The sequence below is a fragment of the Wolffia australiana genome, chromosome 19 (assembly GCF_029677425.1).
Source record: "Wolffia australiana isolate 7733 chromosome 19, ASM2967742v1".
Classification (NCBI taxonomy): Eukaryota; Viridiplantae; Streptophyta; class Magnoliopsida; order Alismatales; family Araceae; genus Wolffia; species Wolffia australiana.
In genome coordinates, this window is record NC_135853.1 from 1,087,501 (window position 1) to 1,112,649 (window position 25,149).

The window sequence follows — 25,149 nt, forward strand, 5'->3', positions numbered from 1 at the left end:
ATTGGTTGATATACTTTTAATCAATGGTTTTTTGTGAAAAATCTTAAGTGAAGTACACATAGGGAAGGGCCACCCATTTTAGGTACCGAAGTTAGCCAGAACTAGGCTCTCTCCCCCCTTTATTCATTCTCATATTCTCTATCAACCAAGAAGATTGTCTTCATGGTGAGCAGATCTACAAGATCTTCAATAAGACTTGGAGAAGAGGAAGTGGAGATCCAAGAGCGTTTGTTAGTGTGGATACTTCTAGCGGCCAAACACATGAACGACTTTAGAATAATATCCAAGGGAGAAAATCAAGGGAGGAACAAGTTCCCCATAAGTTACACAAACTTTGATTTGTTTTAGTGATAGATTTGGAATTGAAAACTGTTTTTTAGCCTTCAATCAAAGCATCAAAATCCAACAGTGGCCAAGTATTGAAGTTCAGAAGAGTAATTATTTGCTTGATATCCAATATTTTTCAAATAATCAATTCACATTAAGACTTTAGATTATTAATGAAAAACATATGATTTAAATCATGTAGATTTTGAGATGATAAATAAAATACTCACGGTCTTTCAATGAGAACTATTCACACCAAAATTTCTCATTTGAATATTGGAAATACCGACTCTAGTAATAAGAAATTGCATCCATATAAAAATACATAATAGGTATTTGGAATAAACGTGTGATAATAAAATATGTAATTTTATCACTATCTTTTATAAGAGAAATTTCCTTCAATGCATGACAAAACCACACCATTATGAAACTAGAGTATTTAAAACTTATACTGATTAGATAATTAACAACAAATTGTAATTTTACAATTACAAAAAACCATATTTATTTTTTCATGAGTTTGTTCGTGTAGGATTACATTGTTTTTGAGATTTCGATGGCATGTACGATATAATTTCCTGGCTTTTAATGAAAAAATGCATGAATATTCTTAAAACTTGAAATTTTTTTGGCAATATAGCTTCACGATGAACCAAAATTAGGCTTTATAAAGAATTAAGTGTGCCCATTTTATTGGACAGATATAGCTTAACTTTATATTGAAGACTTATTGACACCTGAAGATCAAATACCGATAGGTAGATGGGGTAAACTCATACACTAATTCTTAAAGAGTGGTTAATTCATACTTCTTCAATGCATACCAATGTTTGTGATGAAAGGGGCTTGGAAATTTTACTGGGAAAGATATGTAAGACATGGAATAAATGATGGTATAAAGATTTATATATTATTAATTATAGTAAATACAATGTGACCTGTGACATCAGATAGATAGGACAATAGGAAGAAATGTCATTACAATTTGCATTGCCCTTCCATATATCATTTCAAGTACCATTGTGCTCTAGATTCTAGATAAATTTGGTTATAGAAGGAAATAAAGGCTGCCAGTCAAAATATTGAGTTGTAGGATTATAGAGTATGTGGTGAGTCTGTTTCTCAAGCCGAGACACAGGGAAATTTGAGTCTAGTAGTTATTTTGAGATAGGTGTGTGGCAAGAAATTTGGGTAAAATTTTCATTATTTAAAATTATACTTCAAAAGTATTTTTATGCTTTTACCTCTATTATTCTATTTCAATTACATGAAAATTAAGTTCCAATCATCAATGAGATAGGTAATGATTCATTATATCATGTAGGACAATAAACTATTGGGGAAAATAAAATTATTAAATATAGGAGAATGGATGCTGCTACATCACTAAGTTGCATGCACTAATATGTGGGGGAAGTAGTTGTGTGACACCATTATGAGTGGACATGTGGATGATCAGGGATGGGTGTGTGCAGTGGCAGATATGGTTGAGGTTAAGACTGGAGTATCTTTTTAGGTTTTGGATAAATTTTTAATTTTGAAAATAGAAAAAAATACCAAATAGGTGTTAAAACAGGTTGATATAGTAGATTTGATGATGGACAATAGAGGGGAAGTGTAAATTATTTTTTAGGTTTCTATATTGGTGATGATCAAAATATTCCTAAGGCCCAAATGTTATCCCTAAAACAGACATTTTTCTCGGCAAAGAAGACATCAAGAGCAAAGAAAAATAACTTTGTAAATCAATCCTCAACCAGGTGTATCAGTTTGTTTTTTAGAAGAAATTCTTGTCGTGAGACCATTGATAACTTGCAAATTAAAATGATTAATTGATGAATTTTACATTATATCTATGTGTTTTAATGACCATATTTGCATGTTATCATATTAAAATGGAGATAAATGACTTACATTTTGATTTTACTATTATTTCTAAATTTTTATCATTTTTTACATGGTGTTTAACCTCATTTTATTGAATAAATATTTTTTACAGGGCTTTAAATACTTGGCTAAAGGTTGGTGAGGGCTCTCATAAATTTTCTGGAATTTTTCCATATTTTTATATAATTTTCTGACCAATTTTTAGCCAATAAATGATTTTTTTATTTTAATCATATATATGCTATTTATTTAGCATTTTTATAATAATATATATATATATATATATATATATATATCTCAAGGGGCATCCACGTCATTCGCCCAAAATTCAGGCAAATACGTGGATGCATTATATATATATGAAAAAGAAAGAAAAATCGGCGAAAAGGCTATAATTTCATTTTTTATATATATACCTTGTCGGTTAGCTGCGTGCATTAAATGCACGCGACAACCGACAAATGTGATATTTTGCACGTGAATCAGTTAGCCGTGTGCATTTAATGCACACGCTAACAGGCACACGTGCAACATTTACTTATTTATTTATTTTTAGGTCGTCAGCGCGTGCATTTAATGCACACGCTAACCGACACACTGGAATAAGTGCATGCGGCGTCGATTCGTCACATGCATTAAATGCACGCAAAATCGACGACGCGTGTGGGTCAAATATTATGGCTATTTTGTCTTTTTCTGCGTATTTTACAGAAAAAAATAAAACAAGGCGACGTGGCTTGTTTCTGTCCATTTAAAAGGGTTTCAAACACCCAATGATTGCGCGCTCTGCAGACGCTGACAAATACGTGTCATAACGCGATCTGAGAACGGGGAAAATGAGGAAAATTTCGGCAACCAATCAGAAAGCACCATCTCCAAACTTCTTGGAGGAGAGATAAAGTAATCCAACGGTGGAGATTAAGCACCAGTAAAATGACGATATCTTGAGATCTAACCGTCCGATTGAGCTGAAATTTTGAGGGCATGTTTGTCTTTTCACCCTCTACATTCCATACGGTCGGATATTTAAATAGAGGTCTAGAAAAGGGCGAAATTCATTTTTTGAAGCTCTCTCCAAGGATTTGGCCAAAAAGGACACAAGAGTTGCTTTGGAAGTCGACAGTGCTTGATTCTGCACTCCAATTTGTAAGTTTCTGATTTGTATTTCAATCTTCTTCTTGAACGATTCTAAAATGCCAAGGCATGGGCGAAATGTACATGCCTTAGAAGTTGTTTTGAATGAAATTAGCACTGGATTTTGTTTCTGATTCAATATCTGGTTTTTAATCTTTAATTATACATCAATTTGGAACATTTCTGCATCATTAGATTTTTAATTTAGGATCGGATTTCATCATTTCCCCAAATTTTTCACTTTCTCTCTCTAGGTTAATTTTTCTAGTTTCTCTCTCTATATTTAAATTTTTATTATTTGGAAATTTAACTAAATATATAAGAAACCTAAAAATAAAATTTGATTCGAAAATTCATCCATCTTAAAGTCCAATTTAAAAATCCCTTTCTTGATTATTTGATTCCCAATTTTAATTCATAAAAATTGTCTTAAAATTTTATAATAATTGGGAAATTAATAATCCAAATCAATCTGATCTTATAATTGAAATAGTTCTATCTTGAGCTTTTTGACCGAAATATTTAAAATAAAAATTAAGTTTTTTACTTGATTTTGATTAAATAAAATTATTATTAAGCATAATTAAAGTTTATTAATTGCAAAATTAATTCATCTTTGAATTAATTCATTAAAATTCGATAAAAAATATTAATTGCTGCCTCCCTGTGGTTCGACCCCTTGCTTACTCTATATTCTATATTTAGTGATTAAGGGTATTTATAAATTTATTGTATAAGTCTAAACATCAAATCAACGACATATTTACACGCATTTTAAGGCTTATCAACCATCTTCAGGAAGATAAAGTTTTTCAAGAAAATACTCTCAATCCAGAGTCCTGGAAGAAAGTTTAGTCTTGCATATGAGGTCTCATGAGCTCAAAATTTTTTTAAAAGAAAAAATTCAATAATCTTTGTCATGATAACATTAAAAAATTTAAACTTCTTCATAAAAAAGGAGTCAAGAAATTTCAATTTCAATAAGCATGTCGATTTGGTATGAAAATTGTTTTTTTGGAAAATGGTAGTATTTATATGTACTTTAAAATGAATGCAAGGACCAATGTCTCTTACATATTTATGGATTTTAATTTTTATTCTATTATAAAAAGTGATCAAGAATCTTTTTGAAACAAGGATAAATTTTCATAAATTAATAAAATAGTGGATAAAAATATAGTAACTTTATTTTGCTGATGATATTGATCAAAGCTATATCAATGTTCAGGAAACATAATACACACATGCATATAAAATGTTAAGTTTTTGTATGATCAACATAACATAAGCTGAAGAATATGATCTACCACACTACAATAAAGATGCCATTTTGATATAAAAAGTTGTCTAGAATGTCATAATATTTACTTGGGATGGAATAAATATAAAGATTAACTAAGAACCATTAAAAACGGGATTTTAATTGTCAACGTGAATTCAGAAACTGACCAAGAGGCATGACAAAAATTGGGAAATATGACCACAAATCGATAATTCAGAGGGCCACAAATGGAAGAAGTTAAAGTAATTTTGGTAGATCAGTCAATCTTATAATACAAAATAGTAAATCTAGACTAATAAGTAATTTTTTATATTGGATATGATAAATTTATCTTCATCAAATATGATTCCCATATGAAATATGCAGAATAAAAAAGTAAAAATATTCTGTCTATATGTCGATGAAAAGTAAGGTAAATTGTATTTTCTCAGTGTAAATAAATATTAATCATAGGAAAAAATAAAAAAAATCTATAATATTTTTTTCAAGGATTTATAAAGAATAAAAATATTAAATATTTTATATTATATTATGTTGGGTTATTTTTATATCCTTAAATGATGGCATTATGTAATGTCAGTGAAATTCACATTTGGTGTACCTTGTATTATGAACCAAAGTAGGTTTTGGATCAAGTCTTCAAAGACTAGATCTAGAATAGTGTTTGGGGTCCGAATCCACAAACCAAACAACCCTTGGGTCTACAAGGGAAGTGTGTGTGAATTCGCAAGAACATGTGAAGGAATCTTGGACCAAGAACACTTAGAGAATGAGAAAGCCTTTAAACATAGGAAAAGTGCATGGCATGATCGAGAAGTACATGGGGGCTTATATAGGACATTAAACGTGGTATATTTTCTTAGAGATTCTTAATATTTTATTTTAGGTTATCTGCCATCTTCAAGAAGCTCAGAAGCAATAAATAAAGAACCCCAGAAAGATACTGGCCCAAGAAGACCGATGGCCACGAGATTATAACATCTAGGACATAAATCTAGAGTGGGCTACATCAATGGTTTAAAATCATATTGGCAAAAATATGGAAACCATGAATAATCATGCAATTTGATGAAATATTTGAACTATTTGATACACTAAGAAAAAGAGGATACTACTCCTTAGTTGAGTGCAAAAAAAGATAGCACAAATCAATTTTGAAGCATTCTAAAAATAAATGTGTAATCCCTCTTTGTGGTCCATCGTCCATCTCTGTCGTTTGTAGTCCATCCCTGTTATCCGTCATCTGTCTTTGTGGTATGTCTTCCTTCATCCCTTTTTATGGTCCATTTTCCATCTCTGTCATCTGTAGTCCATCCCTATAATCCATCATCTGTCTTTGTGGTCTGTCATCCTTCATCCCTCTTTGTGGTCCATCTAGGGAATGTCATGTCTTGGAAGGGATGACTAGGATGTGACAGGACTGATGATGGGTGGTGACGGACAAGGTGTGACGTCGAGTTCATCATGTCTCCTGTCCCCTGATGTGTCTCATTTTTTGGCAAAATCCATCATGTTTTTGTCAATGGATTGCTCATCCCATCGTCAGACGGTCTCAACCTTAAAGGGAGGCAAAAAGACATGTCAACAATTACACATTTTACAAGTCTAATTTTATAATTTCAATTCTCTCTCGATCTCCCTATCTCACATACTCCCTCTTTCTCTCTTGGTCTCTCTCTCTCTCTCTCTCTCTCTCTCTCTCTCAGTCTCCATCATTCTCTTGGACTCCCTCTCTCTCTCTCACTCAGACTCCCCCTCTAGCTCAGTATCTATCCTTTTGTTTTAAACATAAAACAAATTTTTATTTTCCCTTTTACTTTTCATTTTTTCCATACTTTAAAATTTTAATGCATCATAGGCTCTTATCCTCATTCCATAATTTTATTCTACGTAAATACTTAATATTCATTTTGGCATCATCCTATACGCAATGGGCCCAATACTATTAACATCAACCGTTCTTTATTTTCCCTCTGTTTATACTTATCCTAGTATATTTTTTAATATTTTATTTTTTAAATTTTGATCACCATACTTTTCCTTTGACTCTAAACATAAAACAATTTTATTTTTTCCATAACCCAATTTTCTCCCTTTTTCATCATTTATAATTCTGTCACCATTGTCATCTGTGATGGCCATCCTGTGACATGTCCGGGATCCCCCATCTACATCATATCACCTGTCATGGGTATTTCATCACATCATCCATCACCTTCACAGGGCAAAAAAGCATCATCTGTCATGGATCGGTCATCATGACGAATGACATGAGGGATGGTGTTAGTCATTCCTAGGGCCATTGTTCATTTCTGTTGTCCGTCACCATCATTTGTCAATCCTCTTTGTGGTCCACGGTCAGTCTTCGATGTCTATCTTTGTGGTCTGTTGTCTGTCCCCATCATTCGTCACCTGCGATTGTGCTTCATCATCCATCCCCATCATCCTGTCATCTGTCATTGTGCTCTCTTGCCGGTAGGCTTCAGCAAGCGTCATCCATCAGATCACACACCACCATGATAGAAACGTGACGGATGACGTGACGGTGATGGTTTTCAGGGTTGGTGACGGTGATGGTGACAGATGAAAAGGATGGCGTGACGGTGATGTGATCGTGACGGGGTGCCCTGGACGCGTGACGTGACGGAATGGCCATCATGGACGACGGATGTGATGTTTTTTTAATAAATAATTTATTGAAGGAAAATTTTGAATATAATTAATTTAATAATGAATTTCTTGACGGAAAAATTAAGGATATAGTGACGTTTGTTTTAATACATTTTTATAATTAATTTATTGATGGAAAATTGTGAATCTAATTAATTTCTTGATGGAAAAATTAAGGATTTAGAGACATTTTTTAAATACATTTTAATAATTAATTTATTGACAGAAAATTATGAATATAATTAATTTATTGACAGAAAACTTAAGGACTTAGTGATGTTATTTTTAACACATTTTAATAATTAATTTATTGACATAAAATTATGAATATAATAAATTTAATAATTAATTTATTGACGTAAAAATTCATGACTTAGTGACGTTATTTTTTAATACATTTTAATAATTAATTTATTGACAGAAAATATGAATATAATAAATTTAATAATTAATTTCTTGATGAAAAAATTAAGGATTTAGTGACATTTTTTAATACATTTTAATAATTAATTTATTGACGGGAAATTATGAGTATAAGTAAATTAACGATTAATTTCTTGAGGAAAAAATTAAGGATTTAGTGACATTTTTTAATAATTAATTTTTTGACAGAAAATTATTAATATCTTCTCCCATAGAATAGCCTCCTACAGAATTTCCATGGAATTATCTGCTCCCAATAATTTGTAAAGTTTATGCCATTTGGAGAAAATACTTTTTATGCATATGAAGTCAAATAGTAGAGAAGATCCAAAATACGTTTTCTGATTAAGATGGCCCTCAAGCCATCTGCCGTACGGAGGACTCAATCTCTACTGTGACGGTTTAGAAGAAATACTCCATGGCCACCTAACAGGAAGAATCCTAGTATGCTACCACATCAAGTATTTTCTATCATCTCCGTGACCAATGTATCATATGCTCTTTCAAGATTCAAAGAACTTATCTTACCAGAAAGGTGGACTTCAGAGAGATTGAAACACATTATTCTTTGAAGATTCAAAGTACTGAATTCAAGGACGAGATTTACCAGGCATAAATATGAGGGTGAAACTATTGTTCAAAAGGCTCCCAAGAAGCCCCGCCCCACAGTCGTTTCAGTACACGTTCCAGATGGAATCCAAAATCAAAATAAAATAATAAATCAAATGCGATATTCCGTGCCATTAACGAAGGCACCTGTAAAACAGAGGCTACGCTTTGACTGTCACAAATACTACAAGATGTTTAATGTAAAAAATATGGCAATAAAGAAAAAGAAAAAGCCAACAGGCAGGTTCAAGAAGATACATACCAAGAACTTGGATCACGTAGAACTTTTTTTTGTTCTCTCTAACGTTCGTCTGATTTAGAATTGCATCATAGATATTGTTTCCCGACAATTTATGAGTTTGAGAGGCACATAAAAATTAACAGTTTTTCTTGTTGACGCCATAGAAAAGGATAAAAAACACATCATAAGAAGAAAGAATGTCTATAACCAAACATAATACACCATGAGAACATGAATATATCATCATCAAGGAAAATGTGGTAAGTCATACCATCATTAACAAAGATCAAGAAAAATTTTTCATGTCATTGTTTTTTTTGCATGTGCCACGTTAAGAAAATTTTCTCATGTTATTGTGCTTGCTGCATTCGCTTCTTACTCACAACATTGAAGTATTACAAAGAAACACTAACAAAATTATAAGTTTCATTAGAGGCGAGACTATTCGGATCTAAGATGAGTTTTTTCTCATACTTATGTATGTACTGATTAGCGTAAAGTTGCCCGTTATGGGGAGTGGACCCAGATATAGAAACATTAAAAAAAACAAACGTAAACAATTGATTTTTTTTAAAAAGAATATCAATCTATCGGTCGAGAACTCAAAGCGGATTGCGACTTAGTTCTAAAAAAAAAAGGTACCTTCTTTCAGATCAAGACAAAAGACTTCGATCAGGCCAAAAGAATGGGACAAACAATTTTCCCGACGACAATCGCCATAGCTGCAAGAAAATTGTCCAATACAGTTGCCATTGAGAGACCGACCTTAGAAGAATGGACCGATAGAAGTAAATAAAGTTGCAAACATTGAAGAGTAATAATACCTTACACTAGTCTTCATCGTCATAAAAGTCATTCACACTATTTCCATCACACAGCTGAGCATTCTCGGCATGTAACCAACTCTTTATTGTGACTAGAAGCTCAATGCTTTCAGCAGTCAGACGTGCCCGCTTGAAAGTGACAACTGCATGTCCTGCGAAGAATAGATGTTCTGCTGGGACACTAGTCGCACATACAGAGAGAAACTCTTGCGCAAGGGAAGAAAGTTGCAGGTAAGTTTGTGCGCCTATGCGTGCCCACCATCCTAGTGTTGTCTCCACATACTTCCTCTCCATTGATTGGAGATATGTCTCCAATTCCTCAACTGGAATTGGTACCCGTCGTTCCTTCTCCCTAGCTAGGGCTACGCCATCGATGAGTTCTATGAGCCAGTCATCATCCTCGGGGTCATTACCAATTATGTTTTGATCACCATGTAGGGTCATAAGTCAGCAGAAAAATGCCAATGCATCCTGAATGATACTAAGATCAATTGATGATCCCTTGTTGAAAGGGTCAAGAATGGTTGTTGTCGTCGCACGATTCTTCGAAATAATTTTCTCATATTTCAACATCTTACACTTCATTCTCTCACAAGCTTTTCGGATAGATGCAATTTTAGCAGCGTTCATCTTTCATCCCAACGTGAATATTGTAGAAATATCAAACTTGTACAAGACTATATCAATATGTCCAATCAGCGCCTTCAAGATGCGAAGGACTTCCACGACTCTCACTGTCTTCGAGCCACTAACATAGTTTGTCGTCTTGTAAAATGACCCTAGAATGTCACAGAAGTCGGCCAACATTTCGCACTCTTCACGTGAGAGTCTCATGTCTTTATTTGTTACTGACAAGATTTGTAAGGCCATAAAATTGATGACTTCTCACTTCTCTAACGCAACATGCAACATGTCATGTGTATTGTTCCGCCAGGTTGGGCAGTCTAATGGGATTTGGTCATGATTCTTCTACATGTCTCTACATGTCTTTACATACTGTTGTCGATTTTGTGTCGCTGCTTGGATGCTTGTCACTAAGTACCTAAGACGGGCAACTGCGTCCCCCAGATCAAGGCCACTGTCATGAATCACCATTTCTGCATGACTTGACGTGGCCTCCCGCATGGCATACAAATCATCTATATCATCGTCGTAAGCAGTGTCATGTACTTCGTCCGCTATGCAAATGTCTACAATCCTAGGAGAAGGTGTGTTCATCGATACACGTAACAATTTCAAAGCAACCTGGACAATGATGTTCAGCACGTGGCAACACGTGGCAGCACATGGAACATGTCGGTCCACTGTGAAACGGTCATTCACCAGCTTGAGTTCCTTCGCGAGCAGTGATAACATCCACTTGTTACTTGATGTGGTGATAGATCCAACTTGCATGTTTAAAAGGTTAGTTTTGCAATAAGGTAGTATGATGCAAAATGAAGCCAGACAGGTTGTCGTCAACATTCATCTTCAACCCCGAAGTCTTCCAATGCTTGGAGCCCTATTATGCTCATATTCTCACCATCGTGTTTTCCCACCAGCTCGCAAATAGCCAGCACACGTTTGCATAGATCCCATCAGTTGTTCACCCAATGAACCGTGATGTTGAGAAGACCACACAAATTTTCAGTAGTCCACGCATCCAGCGTTAGTGAGACCTTAGGGACATTTGTCAATAACTCTATGAGCCTCCCTTTCATGGCCCCGTATAGCTTATGTGTCGCAGCCTTTATTGTCTTTGAACTTGGCGGGTCAATTGTCGTCTCCGCAGCATACTTTCACATAATCTGGACCCCACAGTGTCCACGATGGCCCATGCGGGGTCTGTGAGACAAACAAACTGCACTATGATCTCCTTTGTCTTCTCTAGCGTCTTCGTGACTACACCACCCTGCCCGTAGGCCTCGGCTATTGTCTGTTGATCGAGATTAGTGCCCTTCAGCTTGTTGTGTACTCTGCCATGACTAAGCTGCACGTACCTCCAGAATATGTTTGTCGACCCGTCTTGTCGCCACTTCAACTTATTCCGCAGTGGGTCAACTTTTTGGTCGCGGCTTAATCGGCACGCCAATATGCCTGACCCAACCTCTGTGAAATATCTCAATATTTCAGTCTTCCCTTTGCGTTTGGGACGTGACAGCCCTACCACCAGTATATGGGTTTCTCAAACATCCTTCTCCGATGATTCCACTGCCAAGTCAATACACACGTTGCCAATTGGAGTTTCCATCAGTGACTAGGTCGTAAGGAAGAGGTGAAAATGCTCATTGAATCAAATTCAAAAATTAAATCATTCAAACGTTCCTTCGACATATAACATAAAGTAAACAATCAATAAATATCCATAAAATTAAGAGTAAGATACGATGAACATTAGAAACAACGAGTACAATTATTAGAGCTACATCATCATCACATAAGCACAATTATTTATGAGATTTAGCATAAAATTTTTAAAATCCAAGTCTTCTATTTGTCTTTTGAGAATTAGGGGAGTGAAGAAAATTACCCCATGAGAATTAGTGAAGAGAATTATGACAAAAACTCTTAATATATGAAGAGCAAACCATCATTCTAAACTCGAAAGGAATCACAAAAATGCAAATGTTTAAGTTATTTCCTCTTAATTGTATATAATAATTGGTTTCAGACCACAAAATAGACATCAGAAATATAGAGCTATATGTGAAATTATTGCCTTCTAGTGTACCTGGTTTGCGAAGCCCCCAAAGTTGGACATTGGAACTTCCGGACTACGAATGGCAACTCGAGCTGAAAGTCAGAATTTTTGGTCTTCGAATGGCCTCTCCTTCTTTGATGAGATTAATAGACAGATCGATATCTAGATTGGGGGAATGAGAGACAAACAAAAATTAATTAATATTTTTTAAGACTAATGTATTAAGGAAAACATTGATAGATAAAAGGACATAAAAAGGTTAACACGCAGATATAAATAAATATAGATGCATGCAAGCCTATAGTTCCATTAGAAGATAATGAATCATGTTGGTACTAAGCATTTGCATGACCATTATGGAGATGAATATTCTGATAGATGATCAATCATACAAGATGGATAAAAAAATGCACATGTGTACAATCAGATAGACATGCAGCTAGATCAGTATATATGTAGATAGAAAACGAGACTGAAAATAGAAAATGGAAAGTGTGAAAAAGTGAACAGAGATGTTGATAATTTAAAAAATAGAGATGTAAAGATGAATACGATGATTCAGTTAAAGATAGATAGATGGACAGATAAATAGATAGGGAGAGAAAAAAATTGAGAGAGGAGAAAAACCCTAAGGGTTCTGAAGTTATTTTTTGTATTGATGTGGCCCCACCTGCACGTCTAGACATTCAAATAGAGAGAGTAGAGAGGGATAGAGATAGGGAGATAGAGAGATAGAAATAGGGAGATAGAGAGATAAAGAGAGAAGAGAGAGATAGTTCTAGGGAGATAGAGAGTGATAGAGATAGGGAGATAGAGAAATAGAGAGAGCAGAGAGGGATAGAGATAGGGAGATAGAGAGATAGAAATAGGGAGTTAGAGAGATTGAGATAGGGAGATAGAGAAATAGAGAGAGTAGAGAGGGATAGAGATAGGGAGATAGAGAGATAGAAATAGGGAGATAGAGAGATTGAGATAGGGAGATAGAGAAATAGAGAGAGTAGAGAGGGATAGAGATAGGGAGATAGAGAGATAGAAATAGGGAGATAGAGAGATTGAGATAGGGAGATAGAGAAATAGAGAGAGTAGAGAGGGATAGAGATAGGAAGATAGAGAGATAGAAATAGGGAGATAGAGAGAGTAGAGAGAGAGAGATAGAGAGATAGAGAGAGTGAGAGTAGAGAGTGATCTCTGTCTCTCTCGTCTTTCTACAGTCACCGATATATAATGAGCATAACTTTGGCAGTAGCAAATCAAATCCAGAGCCTAGATCATACATAGGCAGAGCTGGAGATAGAGAGAGATAAAGCTCCATATAAAGATCGAGATATAAATGGAGACAGAGATCGAGTGATAGATAGTGATGAAGGAAATAAAGATCAAGATATTGTGGTGATAAAGTAATAGATGGAGATATAAATGGAGATATAGATGCCATTCAGATAGTGAAATAGCAAGACCACTAAAGAAAGACCAAGAAATTTGAATTCTTGATACTTCCCGCAAATAGATGAATGAAATGCAGCATCCTAACGTAAGTAATTAATGCACAAAGTAATGGAATCCTTCGACTCACGTGGAAAATCAGCTCTCTGATCCTTCAATCTAGGGCTGGGAAGGGGCAAGCTTGGGGAAGAAGGCGAGATCAAGCCAGAATATGAGATCAAGGTCGCCCAGAAGCTGTCCCTCTTTCTTGACTATCGCCCAGAACTGTCCCTCTTCCTTGACTATCGCCCAGAAGCTGTCCCTCTTCCTTGGTTCTAAATCAATGGCACAAACATTTTTTTCTCTCGAAGATGGCTTCCACATTCAATAGTTTTGAAGCTCATCTTTGTGCAGTATAAAATCCGCAAAGAAACAGCGAATAAATAGAGGCCAAGAAAAACGAGAGGCTAAGAAGGATGAAAAACCCGAAGAAAACAATGATAAAGCCAAGATCTTCAACAGGAAGAGAATTAAAAAAACAACCTGCGTTGGAGCCCTAGCTCTCAAAAACCACAATCAATTGAGAAGAAGACTTACCGCATTGACGGAGAAGCTCCTCTTGGCAGAAGCGGTCCGGAAGAAAGAGCTCTACCTGGCAAAGCGAAGAGCATTCTTTCCAGCAAGCTCTTAGAAACAATTTTCCGTCACCAGTGACGGTGACGCTGTCACGGTGACGGCGACGTGATGGGACACCGCTGGAGGGACGCGTGACGAGTGTGTGATGGTTTTTTTGCATATCCTGGGACGCGTGACGTGACAAAAATTTTGTCACGTCACTGTACATCACCAGCCGTCATCCGTCCCATCACGTCCCTGACGTGCCGTTCCCTAGTTGCCAGCCTCCGATGTCTGTCTCTATGGTATGTCGTTTGTCCCATCACCTTGTCCGTCCACATTATCCATCATCGACCATTGTGGTGGGTCATCCGTTTCCATTGTATGTCATCCATTCCATCATCATCATCCATCATCCATCACCGGTCTCCGGGGTGCGATGTCCGTCCAGATAATCGTCATCCGACGTCCGTCATTCGTCATCCGTCACTGGTAAGGTTAGGATGACGGATGAGCTTACAAGTAAGAAGTAGAAGATGATATAAAGAGAGTGGCTAAGTGGCTATCTACCATTCCCGTCGCATCCACCGCCAGCATACTTCCTGCTCGTCCCCTGGTAGCTCCGCACCTTCCAATCATGGCGGAAGGTATGTTCATGGAGAATCCATCAAGAACATCAATCTGATCCATCTTTTTCGATCTATCTTCTGTCGAAATGAATTAATTCGGCAGGAACGAACCTTGGCCAGATGCAGGAGCGGAGTCCGGCGAGGAGAGGAGAGGAGGAGCTTCGGCGTACGAGGAGGCGTTGAGTTGCTTGTCCTCGCTCATCACGAGGCGCACCCGCGCCGACGGTGCGAACAAAGGAGATCGATTCGACCTGCTCTTCGACTATCTCAAGGTCCTCTTCTCCCCGTTCTTCGACCTTCTTCTAGTTTCTTCCTTTTTTTTAATCCTCGTCATGAACATCTTGTTATCAGGCATTGTTCTTCCAGATTCTTCCGAGTTCTCTTTCCTCATTATCACCATCGTCATCATCATCATGTTATTGTTCTTCCAGATTCTTCTAAAGTTCTGTTTTCTCAGCATCATCATCATCATCATCAACATCTTCATCTTATCGTTCTTCCAGACTCTTCTAAGTTCTTTTTTCTCATCATCATCATCTTATCGTACTTCCAGATTCTTCTAAGTTCTTTTTTCTCATCATGATCATGATCATCATCTTATCGTTCTTCCAGATTCTTCCAAGTCCTTTTTTCTCATCATGATCATCATCATCATCTTATCGTTCTTCCAGACTCTTGTAAGTTCTTTTTTCTCATCATCATCATCATCTTATCGTTCTTCCATATTCTTCTAAGTTCTTTTTTCTCATTATGATCATGATCATCATCTTATCGTTCTTCCAGACTCTTCGAAGTTCTTTTTTCTCATCATCATCATCATCTTATCGTTCTTCCAGACTCTTCTAAGTTCTTTTTTCTCATCATCATCATCATCTTATCGTTCTTCCAGACTCTTCTAAGTTCTTTTTTCTCATCATCATCATTATCATCATCATCTTATCGTTCTTTCAGATTCTTATAAGTTCTTTTTTCTCATTATGATCACGATCATCATCTTATCGTTCTTCCAGATTCTTCTAAGTCCTTTTTTCTCATCATGATCATCATCATCATCTTATCGTTCTTCCAGATTCTTCTAAGTCCTTTTCTCTCATCATGATCATCATCGTCATCTTATCGTTCTTCCAGATTCTTCCAAGTCCTTTTTTCTCATCATGATCATCATATCATCATCTTATCGTTCTTCCAGATTCTGAGTCCTTTTTTCTCATCATGATCGTCATCATCATCTTATTGTTCTTCCAGATTCTTCTAAGTTCTTTTTTCTGATCATGATCATCATCATCATCTTATCGTTCTTCCAGAATCTTTAAGTCCTTATTTCACATCATGATGATCATCATCATCTTATCGTTCTTCCATATTCTTCTAAGTCCTTTTTTCTCATCATCATCATCGTCATCATCATCTTCATCTTATCGTTCTTTCAGACTCTTCTAAGTTCTTTTTTCTCATCATCATCATCGTCTTATCGTTCTTCCAGATTTTTTTAAGTTCCTTTTTCTTGTCATCGTCATTATCATCATAAGCATCATCTTCTGTGAAATTCTTCTTCTACGTTCTAGAGCTTTCTTCTTTTTTTTCATCGTCATCATCATCAGCATCATCTTCTTTTTCTTCTTTGAGCTTCTTCTAGTTTATTCATCTTCTTCTCCTTCATCATTATTTTCACTGTCGGCATCATCAACATCACGTTGAGCTTCATGATCATCTTCGTTTTCTTCTTTTTCCTCAACTATCCACTTTGACATTATTCCTGTCATTTCATACGCAAGTTCATCATCATCATCATCATCTTCTTCTTCTCCCTCTTCTACGTGCTTCTTTGAGATTCTTCTAGTTTATTCTACTTCTTATCCTCCTTCATCATTATATTCACCATTAGCATCATCAGCGTCATAATCATCTTCATTTTCTTCTTTCCCCTCAGCAGTCTTCTTTGATATTCTTCTAGTTTCTTCATCTTCATTGTCATCATGCTCAACATAATCATCATCTGAACGGTTTACCCTGCTGGAAAAATCAGATTCTAGAGCTGGAGGAGCCGATTTCTCGTCTACATTCTTCTTTGAGATTATTCAACTTCTCATTCTCCTTCATCACTATATTCACCATTAGCATCATCAGCATCATAATCATCTTCATTTTCTTCTTTTTCCTCAACAGTCTTCTTTGATGTTCTTCTAGTTTCTTCATCTTCATTATCATCATGTTCACCATAATCATCATCTGAACGGTTTACCCTGCTGGAAAGATCAGATTCTTGATCTGGAAGAGCCGATTTCTCGTCTACAAGTCATCCATGTCGCCGGCACAAAGGGAAAGGTGAAAAGATCTGCCCAATGGATCTTCCGTTTCGTCAATTGTTACCAAGAACTCGGCGTCTGCTGATTTTTCAGGGCTCTACTTGCACCTTCTCCGAATCAATTCTCCGTCGCTGCGGATTCCGCACGGGGCTCTTCACCTCTCCTCATCTGATTGATGTCCGGGAGAGGTTTCGATTGGACGGGTGAGCTCCAAGAATGTTTTCGAAGCTGCTTTCCTACGGGAGGATAAATGAAGACATAGATCAAGGCTGGATTTCAAGATATAACAGCCCACAAATTCCCTGATCACCATTGCTCCGAACATGACTGAGATTTGTGGTATTTGTTTGACAGCTGCGACATCTCTGAGGAGAAGTTCTTGAGCTACTTCTGGTGGTGCTGGCGGAGATTGGAGGTGGGTCGCGTTCTTCTTTGTTATCCTGTCTGTGTCACTTTAGCAATAACTGCAAGCTTGATTTCAGGAGAAAACCAGTGAAGATGTGCCTATGCCTACCTATTTTCGCTTCCTCGCCCTGCTTGCGTTCAAAGTGTTCACCGCCGAGAAGGTTTCTCTCTTCACCCGATCTTTATCTGCACTTTGTATTGCTCATCAAATGATCTGAGAGAATGATGAATCAACTAAGATGCGTATATATATGTGTATGCATGTATGTATGTGTGTGTGTGTAGAGAGCTTGTGGCACATTCTTTACGAGTGAGGAATGTAAAGAGAAAGTGAAACTGATACATTGATTGAGAGAGATTTAGAGATAGAGAGGTATGAGTGATGCATTGTTTAAGAAAGTCAGGCATAGAAAGATGGCGTTGCATTAAGATACATATATAGAGAGAGAAAGTGACACATTGATTAAGAGAGATACATAGCTGTCATTGCTCATCATATGAATAGAGAATGATAGATCTAAAGGGAGAGAGAAATACAGAGATTGTGATAGAGTGATCGAGAGAGAGAAAGAGCCTACATTCATCTGACATTTTTCATTGCTCCTCATATGATAGATCAATGGAGGGAGAAATAGATACGGCTGATGAAGAAATAGTGATAGATTGATGAAGAGAGAGAGAGAGAGAGAGATGGGGAGAACTCATCCACAACTAATCATTGGTTTTCTCTTAAAGGTAGACGTGGCTATTCTAGAAGTCGGTCTGGGAGGAAAGTTTGATGCAACCAATGTGGTACATGTCAATAACCAATATCTTCAATCCACTCAATCATCTGTCACAGAGAAGATAACAGGCGCCACTTGAATTCAATTTTCTCAGGTGCAAGCCCCGGTTGTTTGCGGAATCTCGTCTCTGGGCTATGATCATATGGAAATTCTAGGTTAGCGAGCAACTTCATTTTTCTTAATCACCTCCATCATTCTTTCCTGACATCCTTCTAATATCCGTTTACTCCTTGCTCAAAAACTCAGGAAACACTCTCACAGAGATTGCGGGGGAGAAGGCAGGCATCCTCAAGGTTCTCTCTTTTTCAATTCAGCTCAAGAATAGATATGATATTGGATGCGAATAAAAACATAGGAGTAGAATAAAATCATGAGAAGGATTCACAATTGAAAAATGCAAGTAAATGAAACACAGATGAAGGAGATGATTTCTCAACAGGACATATAGGATGAGAATGCTAACCCCTTTTGATAAATCGGAACAAAAATTTAATCCCCGTCCGTCCGTATCTGCGTATTTGTTAAAACTGTATTTTACACAGAGGGTTGGGCGCAATAAACCTTGGGCTTTCTTCATCAAAGGAAGGGAAAAATGAAAACCATTGCTCATTTCCATACGATCAAACCAAGGTCTTGTTAGGACTCTGTAGGCCTAACAGATTAGTGAGATGTCACGACGCACTTCTTCAATATAATACGAAATCCAAGAACAGGACTCAATTGCTCGATAATTCCAGAGTCTCGATACAGAATTCAAGGAACGCAGAGTAGATCAGGAGTTGCGGTAGAGAGTGAAGAAGAGTAGCCTGAAGAAGATAAAAACTAGGACAGAGCTCCTAGTTGCAGCAGGATCTGGCCGGATCGGCAGTCGGTAGCGGAGAATCTCCTTCAAGTCTTCAGATAGTGCTCAATACCCTGACGATTTCCCTTCTTCCGGATTTTATATCTTTCCCGCCGGCTGGTTTCCCGCCTTTATTCAAATACTCGCACGTGTGGATTACCCCGCACGTGTGTGACTAGGTGCCTTCCTCTTCCTTGACATGTAGGTACGTAGTGGTTGCTTATCAGGTCTCCGCTGCTTTTTCACAAAAAAAAACCAAGAGCTCCTCACAATTAATCTTGGAGTTTCTTCACCAAATGGGAAAGAAGGAAAACCCTTGTTACCGTAGGATCAAACTACTGTTCACACTGCATGATATCTTTGATCGTACATTCATCTTTAATAAGTGGAAGAAAACGACAAGAAAAATGAAAACCAGATGGCAACGCGAATCTAAATTAGAGGGCTCTGAGAAGTTGTGATGTTCATACCTCAGCGTGGCATTCCCGCCTTCAGTGTCTCTCAGCCGGACGAGGCAATGGCAGTGCTCAAGGAAAGGGCCTCCCAGCTTGGAGTAAGCTCGCTCATTTGCCTTGTTTTCTTCTAAGAAAAGTTTATTATTATTTTTTTGTTTATTTATGTACTTATCTGTTGTCTTCCGCAAAACCGAGGAATTTGAAAGATTGCTTTGGAGGTGGTGTCCCCGCTGGACAAGATGATGATGAAGGGCCATAATCTTGGTCTCCACGGAGACCATCAATATTCAAATGCCGCCCTAGCCGTTGCCCTGTGCCGCGCATGGCTTCAAAGAACTGGAAATTGGGGGAAATTTCGTCAGTCCACTGTGGGTACTGTCGTCTGTCTTCCATTTCTAGTTTTTTTTTTTGGTTTTCTAAATAAATACGCACCTCATTCATGGGGCAGGATGAAGGTCTGCCCGAGCAGTTCATCGAAGGGCTTGCGAAGAGCGAGATGCAAGGGCGGGCTCAAGTCGTTGTTGACCCTGAAGTCAATGGTCAGCGGTCTGGGGATAATCTGAGTTTGAGCCCGCTGGTCTTCTTTCTGGATGGCGCCCACAGCCCGGAGAGCATGGAAATTTGCGCCAAATGGTTTTCTTCTTCCGTCAGGCTCGGGCCGGGCACGCAACAGGTTGACTTTCTCTGATGACTTTCTCTCTGGTTGCACTTTTTCGGTTCCTCTTATTCGGTTCTAAGACCTGGGAGTCAACTGGCTGCAGATTCTCCTGTTCAACTGCATGCCCCAGAGAGACCCCCGGCTGCTCCTCCCTCACCTGGCGTCCACCTGCTCGGATCACGGTCAGATGCGATGATCTAGTCTAGCCAATGCGCTTACCCAAATTCTGAGTTTTCTGTCTTGGGCCCCAGGTGTGGAGTTCCACAAGGCCATCTTCGTGCCGAGCGAGACCATCTTCAACTGGGTACGTGGAGCCGGGTCGCGCCCGCCGCCGCCGGAGACCCTCCCCGCCGACCTTTCCTGGCAGCGGACTCTGCAGAAGGCATGGGAGGCCGGAGAAAGGATGGTCAAAGACGGAGCCCACTCCAAGAGCTGCATCTTCCCCTCGCTCCCGCAGGCCATCAAGTGGCTGAGAGACCGAGCCCAGCAAAATCAGTCCGTCCGTCTCCAGGTAAGGACCGGGAATTTCATTTTTCAAAAAAGTCAGACCAGAGTCAAAGAGTTGACCGGTGGTTTCTGGCGCCAGGTGCTGGTGACGGGGTCCCTACACCTGGTCGGAGACGTGCTGAGGCTGCTCAAGAAGTGACACGGAAGACCTTTCCAAAAAAGTCAACGCCTGTGTAAGACGATGAATTCTTTGAAACGGAAAAAGAAAAAAATAAATGGGAGACCGTCTCGCAAGCGCCGTCCGAGCGTCCGGGACGGGACGGACGGCGAGAGACGTCCGTCCCGTCTTATCCGCGATTGTCGCGAGAAACCGCGGGGGTGGTGGCGTGGCGGAGGGGGTTGGTTATCTTATATAATAGATTGGGGAAGAAGAGGAAGGGGGGGGAGGATCTGGAGTCTGGAGGGGTGCGATGGCGGGGGCGGGGGGGACGAGGGTGGTAGGAGATTACCTGCTTGGGAGGATGATCGGGCGGGGTTCCTTCTCGGACGTGTGGCTGGCGCGGCACCGGCTGCGCGGCACGGAGGCTGCGGTGAAGGAGATCCCCATCGACCGGCTCAGCCGCAAGCTCCGCGACAGCCTCCTCTCCGAGATAGTCATCCTCAAGCGCATCGACCACCCCAACATCATCGCCCTCTACGATATCATCGAGGCCTGTATAATCGAACCATCAGACTATACACATGAAAGAGATGGAGGAAATTGACCTATGTTTGGTGTTGGTGCAGCACCCCAAGACTATATACATCGTGCTGGAGTTTTGCCGCGGCGGAGACCTGTCCTTGTACATCCAGCGCCACGGCCGCGTCCCCGAAGCCACCGCCAAGTATTTCATGCGCCAGTTGGGTAATGAACGATGAGAAAAAAAAATTTCTAAAAAAAATAAAATAGATTGCAGTTATTTTCCTTGTGAATTGATCTCCGTGTCTGCCCATGCCAGCCGAGGGTCTTCAGGTTTTGCAGAAGCATAATCTCATCCACCGGGATTTGAAGCCGCAGGTGCGTCTGGGGTTTTTTTTTTTTTTGGTTTGATTTTTTTAATTTTTTTGTTTTGTTGTTGTTGAGCAGAATCTGTTGCTGTCGTCCAACGATGAGGATGCCACGCTGAAGATTGCCGACTTTGGCTTTGCAAGGTTAATAATTATTTGACGATGATGGTTGATTGTTGGAAACGAATAAATAAATAATTTACCGGTTTTTTTAGGCCTCTGCAGCCTCGGGGGCTGGCGGAGACGCTCTGCGGCTCGCCTCTGTACATGGCGCCGGAGATTATGCAGCTGCAAAAGTATGACGCCAAGGTGATTTGTCAGCTCTGACGGTATATGAGTGAGAAAACAAGAGAGATAGATAGATAGAGGTAGAGAGATACATAGATAACGGTAGAGAGATTTATAGAAGTAGAGAGGGACAAATAGAGAGAGGTAGAGAGATAGATAAAGTGAGGGATAGAAAGAGATAGAGACAGAGAGAAAGAAAGATAGATAGATATATATACATAGAGAGAGCCATTGAAGCGTTCTAAAACAGAGCTTTCCCTCGGTTTACAGGCTGATCTATGGAGCATTGGGGTCATCTTGTTCCAGCTTGTCACCGGGAAGACTCCGTTCAATGGAAACAGCCAGATTGAGGTTCATTAACCTATGTTTGCTTAATTAATCTAATATCTAATTATATTCTCTCAGCTGTTGACATTGTCTAATCCTTAATTACTTCGCTGATTCAGTTACTCCAGAACATCGTGAAGTCAACAGACCTGCATTTTCCACGTGACAGCAGTGATTTGAGCGCCGACTGTATGGATCTGTGCCGGAAGCTTCTGCGCCGGAATCCAGGTTCCTTCGCCCTTCTTTTCATCCTATTAATGTGGAAACAAGTTTTAGTAGAAATACAAGGGAAAACAAATCTGATGATTGCGGGAATGACTGTGATAACTTCAGCGATGATGAAGATGGTGAGAGGGAAAAGCATATTGGTGATTATGATGATGTTGCATATAGTAATGATGATGATCAGATGATTATAATCATGATCATCATTGGGTCATGATGAAGTTTTAGATGCTGATCAGGGGTCATGATGAATATGGAGATGATGATCATGGTTTCATGAGGACTGTGTTTTCTGATCATGGGCTTGGACGAAGATGATCGTTGATGATCATGGGTTCATGATTGCGTGTGATGATGATCGTCATGGGATCATGATGAGCATGTTGATTCTGATCATGGGTGCATAACGAAGATGATAATTGATGATCATGGGGTCATGATGAATAGGATGAATACGGTGATGATGATGACGATGCCGCTATTTGGAGTAGCTGTGATGATTTTTTTTGAAGAAAACTATGGTAATGATAGGGTTAAGGATGACAATGATTATGGCGATGACGAATCTGATAATGATGTGGATGATGATGATGATGCTGATTTCGGACCGTCTTTTTGCAGTGGAGAGATTGACGTTTGAGGAGTTCTTCAACCATCGGTTTATCTGCGATCATCACCCGCAACAAGACGATCCGCTTAGGTTAGGCGCCGCCGTTTCTCTCTCTGTATATTGCAAGATTGACTCGGAATTTTCGCTTCCAGGGCCAGCCAGGCATTCACAGATTCCACCCACAATGTCTCAGAGGAGAGTTCTCAGGAGGAATGCCTACCTTTCTTATTCGACGACGAGCCCAAAAGACTTCATCCAGCTCCGAAGAACAGCTCAATCTCTTCTTCCAGAGTCCATACATCCGTCGACAGACCATCACCATCTCCATCGGCTGATAAACCCCCTGCAAAACCCTCGAAAGATGTCGTATCTCCCATTCAACAGAGCCCGGCCAGGCTTGCCTCAAAAGGTAATGAAAGCTCTTGCTCCTGTTCTTCTTCCTCCCCCCTCGTCGGTCAGTCTCAACATCCTGATTCGAATCATGTTTGGGTTTATAGACCCGATGATAGCAGAGTCACTAGAGATGATTGATCAGGACTATGTTCTTGTTTCTGGTCCGCCTTGGCACTCGCCTTGCACCTCTCAAGTCTCCACATCTGCTTCCTCGAGGAACTGCGCGTTGAGTGCACCGATCAAAATAACTGGTGCAACAGCGAGCCAGGAAAGTCCGGGCACCCCCTCCTTGAACTCGCAGGGATCCACCGACATGGCGGATGCCTTGGAGCAGCCGTCGACTCACTGCCAGACTCGAATCAGATCTCTGCAGCAGTGCGCTGCCGCCGTCTCCGAGCTCGTAGAGGGAAAGGCAAGTCACCGAAACCGAAACCGTTGCCCTGGCGTCGCTGATCGCGGTACTAATTGTTTGCAGATTGAGGAGAGGAGCTACCTGGAAGCCCTCTCGATCCAGCTGGTGGTGTTGGCGATCTGGAAGCAGGCTCTCCACATCTGCCACGCGCAGGCCGCCTCGTCTCGAGACATTGGCGATAGGAAGGACGCGCCGACGGGATCTGAGGAAATCGGAGAGATATCATCGCAGATCGAGCGAGCGTTCCTCCTCGAAGTCGGCCGCGCCGACGACCTCGCCAGAGAGCTCGGCCCCATCGACGGTACTTGCGCCTTCAGATCTCGTCGATTCCGATGAAATTTCAACGAATTGACTCCAATTTGCGATCGCAGAGGCCGCGGAGATGCCGGATGCGATGGAGATGGTGTTCCAGGCGGCGCTCTCCTTCGGCCGGAACGGCGCGGTGAGGATCTTGCTTCGTGAATTGATGAATTGATGGAGAACATCGAAATCGATCTCCGATTCTCCGATTGAATCGATTGAATCGGCGTTTGCGCAGGTGGATGAATTGATGGAGAACATCGAGAACGCGGCGGCGGCGTACTCGAAGGCGGTGCGATTGCTCGTGTTCTTGCTGGTGGAAGCGCCATCGCTGATCCTCAATCCTCCATTCTCGCTCACAAACTCCGATCGATTCCGTCTCCGCTCCTACATCGACGTGTTGAGCAGCCGGCAGAGCCAGTCGCGATCCGCGAGGATCAACCTGCTCAAGTGCGACGGCCATGGCAGCCCGATCTGACCTCCTCCTCCATCGCCATCGCTCTCTGTAAACATCAGAAACTCTTCTCCATTCTTTGTACAGCAAGCAAGCAGCACTTCCCGCCCTCGGTATTTATAGCTCCTCTTCCCCCCCGGGTCTTAATTCCTGAAAGGGCCTTTGTATTTAAATTTATTGCCATTTACGCCTCTAACATTTTCAAATGTTTTATTGAGTTGTAACCGCTTCAGTCGATTCAACATTTACTTCTCTTCGCATACTGCAAGTTTTTTTTTCGTTTTTTAGTTATAGCGTGCGACGATTCAACTAATGTCTCTAGTCTCTACCTTTGAACGTCGCTAATTCATTTGTGTGCATACATATTATACGTTTTTTTGTTTTTAACAACATAAATTCTCAAATGTACATTTTTATATGCATGGGTTGCACTTTTTTTTTAATAATTTC

At 39.6% G+C, this 25,149-nt stretch overlaps 2 protein-coding genes and 2 long non-coding RNA genes across 9 annotated transcripts; 2 read left to right on the forward strand and 2 right to left on the reverse strand.

Moving 5' to 3' along the window:
• Positions 1-9,103: 9,103 nt before the first annotated feature.
• Positions 9,104-14,231, reverse strand: LOC144715873 (uncharacterized). Of its 3 annotated transcripts, XR_013584754.1 has the most exons (5): positions 14,100-14,231; positions 13,654-13,837; positions 12,111-12,242; positions 9,401-11,590; positions 9,104-9,298 (listed from the first exon to the last, which is right to left on the reverse strand). It is a non-coding gene; the product is annotated as an uncharacterized LOC144715873 (long non-coding RNA). The 3 variants fall into 3 exon arrangements; XR_013584755.1 differs by having other exon boundaries at positions 9,401-9,552; positions 13,654-14,198; XR_013584753.1 differs by having other exon boundaries at positions 13,654-14,198.
• Positions 14,232-14,657: 426 nt separating this feature from the next.
• Positions 14,658-20,924, forward strand: DFB (DHFS-FPGS homolog B). Its single transcript, XM_078590889.1, has 15 exons — positions 14,658-14,764; positions 14,867-15,018; positions 17,006-17,071; positions 17,146-17,255; positions 17,407-17,467; positions 17,535-17,618; positions 18,193-18,249; positions 18,337-18,397; positions 18,489-18,535; positions 19,559-19,636; positions 19,745-19,906; positions 19,987-20,211; positions 20,300-20,378; positions 20,448-20,707; positions 20,783-20,924. The coding sequence occupies exons 1-15, from the start codon at positions 14,755-14,757 to the stop codon at positions 20,840-20,842; spliced, it is 1,512 nt and encodes a 503-aa protein (XP_078447015.1). The 5' UTR covers positions 14,658-14,754; the 3' UTR covers positions 20,843-20,924.
• Positions 18,935-23,501, reverse strand: LOC144715883 (uncharacterized). 3 transcript variants are annotated; one of them, XR_013584756.1, is made up of 9 exons: positions 23,361-23,501; positions 23,139-23,194; positions 22,455-22,556; positions 21,433-21,978; positions 21,153-21,355; positions 20,764-20,852; positions 19,971-20,665; positions 19,554-19,874; positions 18,935-19,317 (listed from the first exon to the last, which is right to left on the reverse strand). It is a non-coding gene; the product is annotated as an uncharacterized LOC144715883 (long non-coding RNA). The 3 variants fall into 3 exon arrangements; XR_013584757.1 differs by having other exon boundaries at positions 18,935-19,320; positions 20,746-20,852; XR_013584758.1 differs by lacking the exon at positions 23,361-23,501 and having other exon boundaries at positions 20,746-20,852; positions 23,139-23,268.
• On the forward strand, positions 21,099-24,959 carry LOC144715881 (Protein kinase superfamily protein). Of its 2 annotated transcripts, none has more exons than XM_078590887.1 (13): positions 21,099-21,353; positions 21,430-21,547; positions 21,642-21,700; positions 21,770-21,834; positions 21,906-21,999; positions 22,249-22,329; positions 22,425-22,533; positions 23,152-23,230; positions 23,293-23,549; positions 23,638-23,945; positions 24,009-24,246; positions 24,317-24,387; positions 24,484-24,959. In XM_078590887.1, the coding sequence occupies exons 1-13, from the start codon at positions 21,114-21,116 to the stop codon at positions 24,721-24,723; spliced, it is 1,959 nt and encodes a 652-aa protein (XP_078447013.1). In that variant the 5' UTR covers positions 21,099-21,113; the 3' UTR covers positions 24,724-24,959. The 2 variants fall into 2 exon arrangements, with proteins under 2 accessions (XP_078447013.1, XP_078447014.1); XM_078590888.1 differs by having other exon boundaries at positions 23,728-23,945.
• The last annotated feature ends 190 nt before the right edge of the window (positions 24,960-25,149 follow it).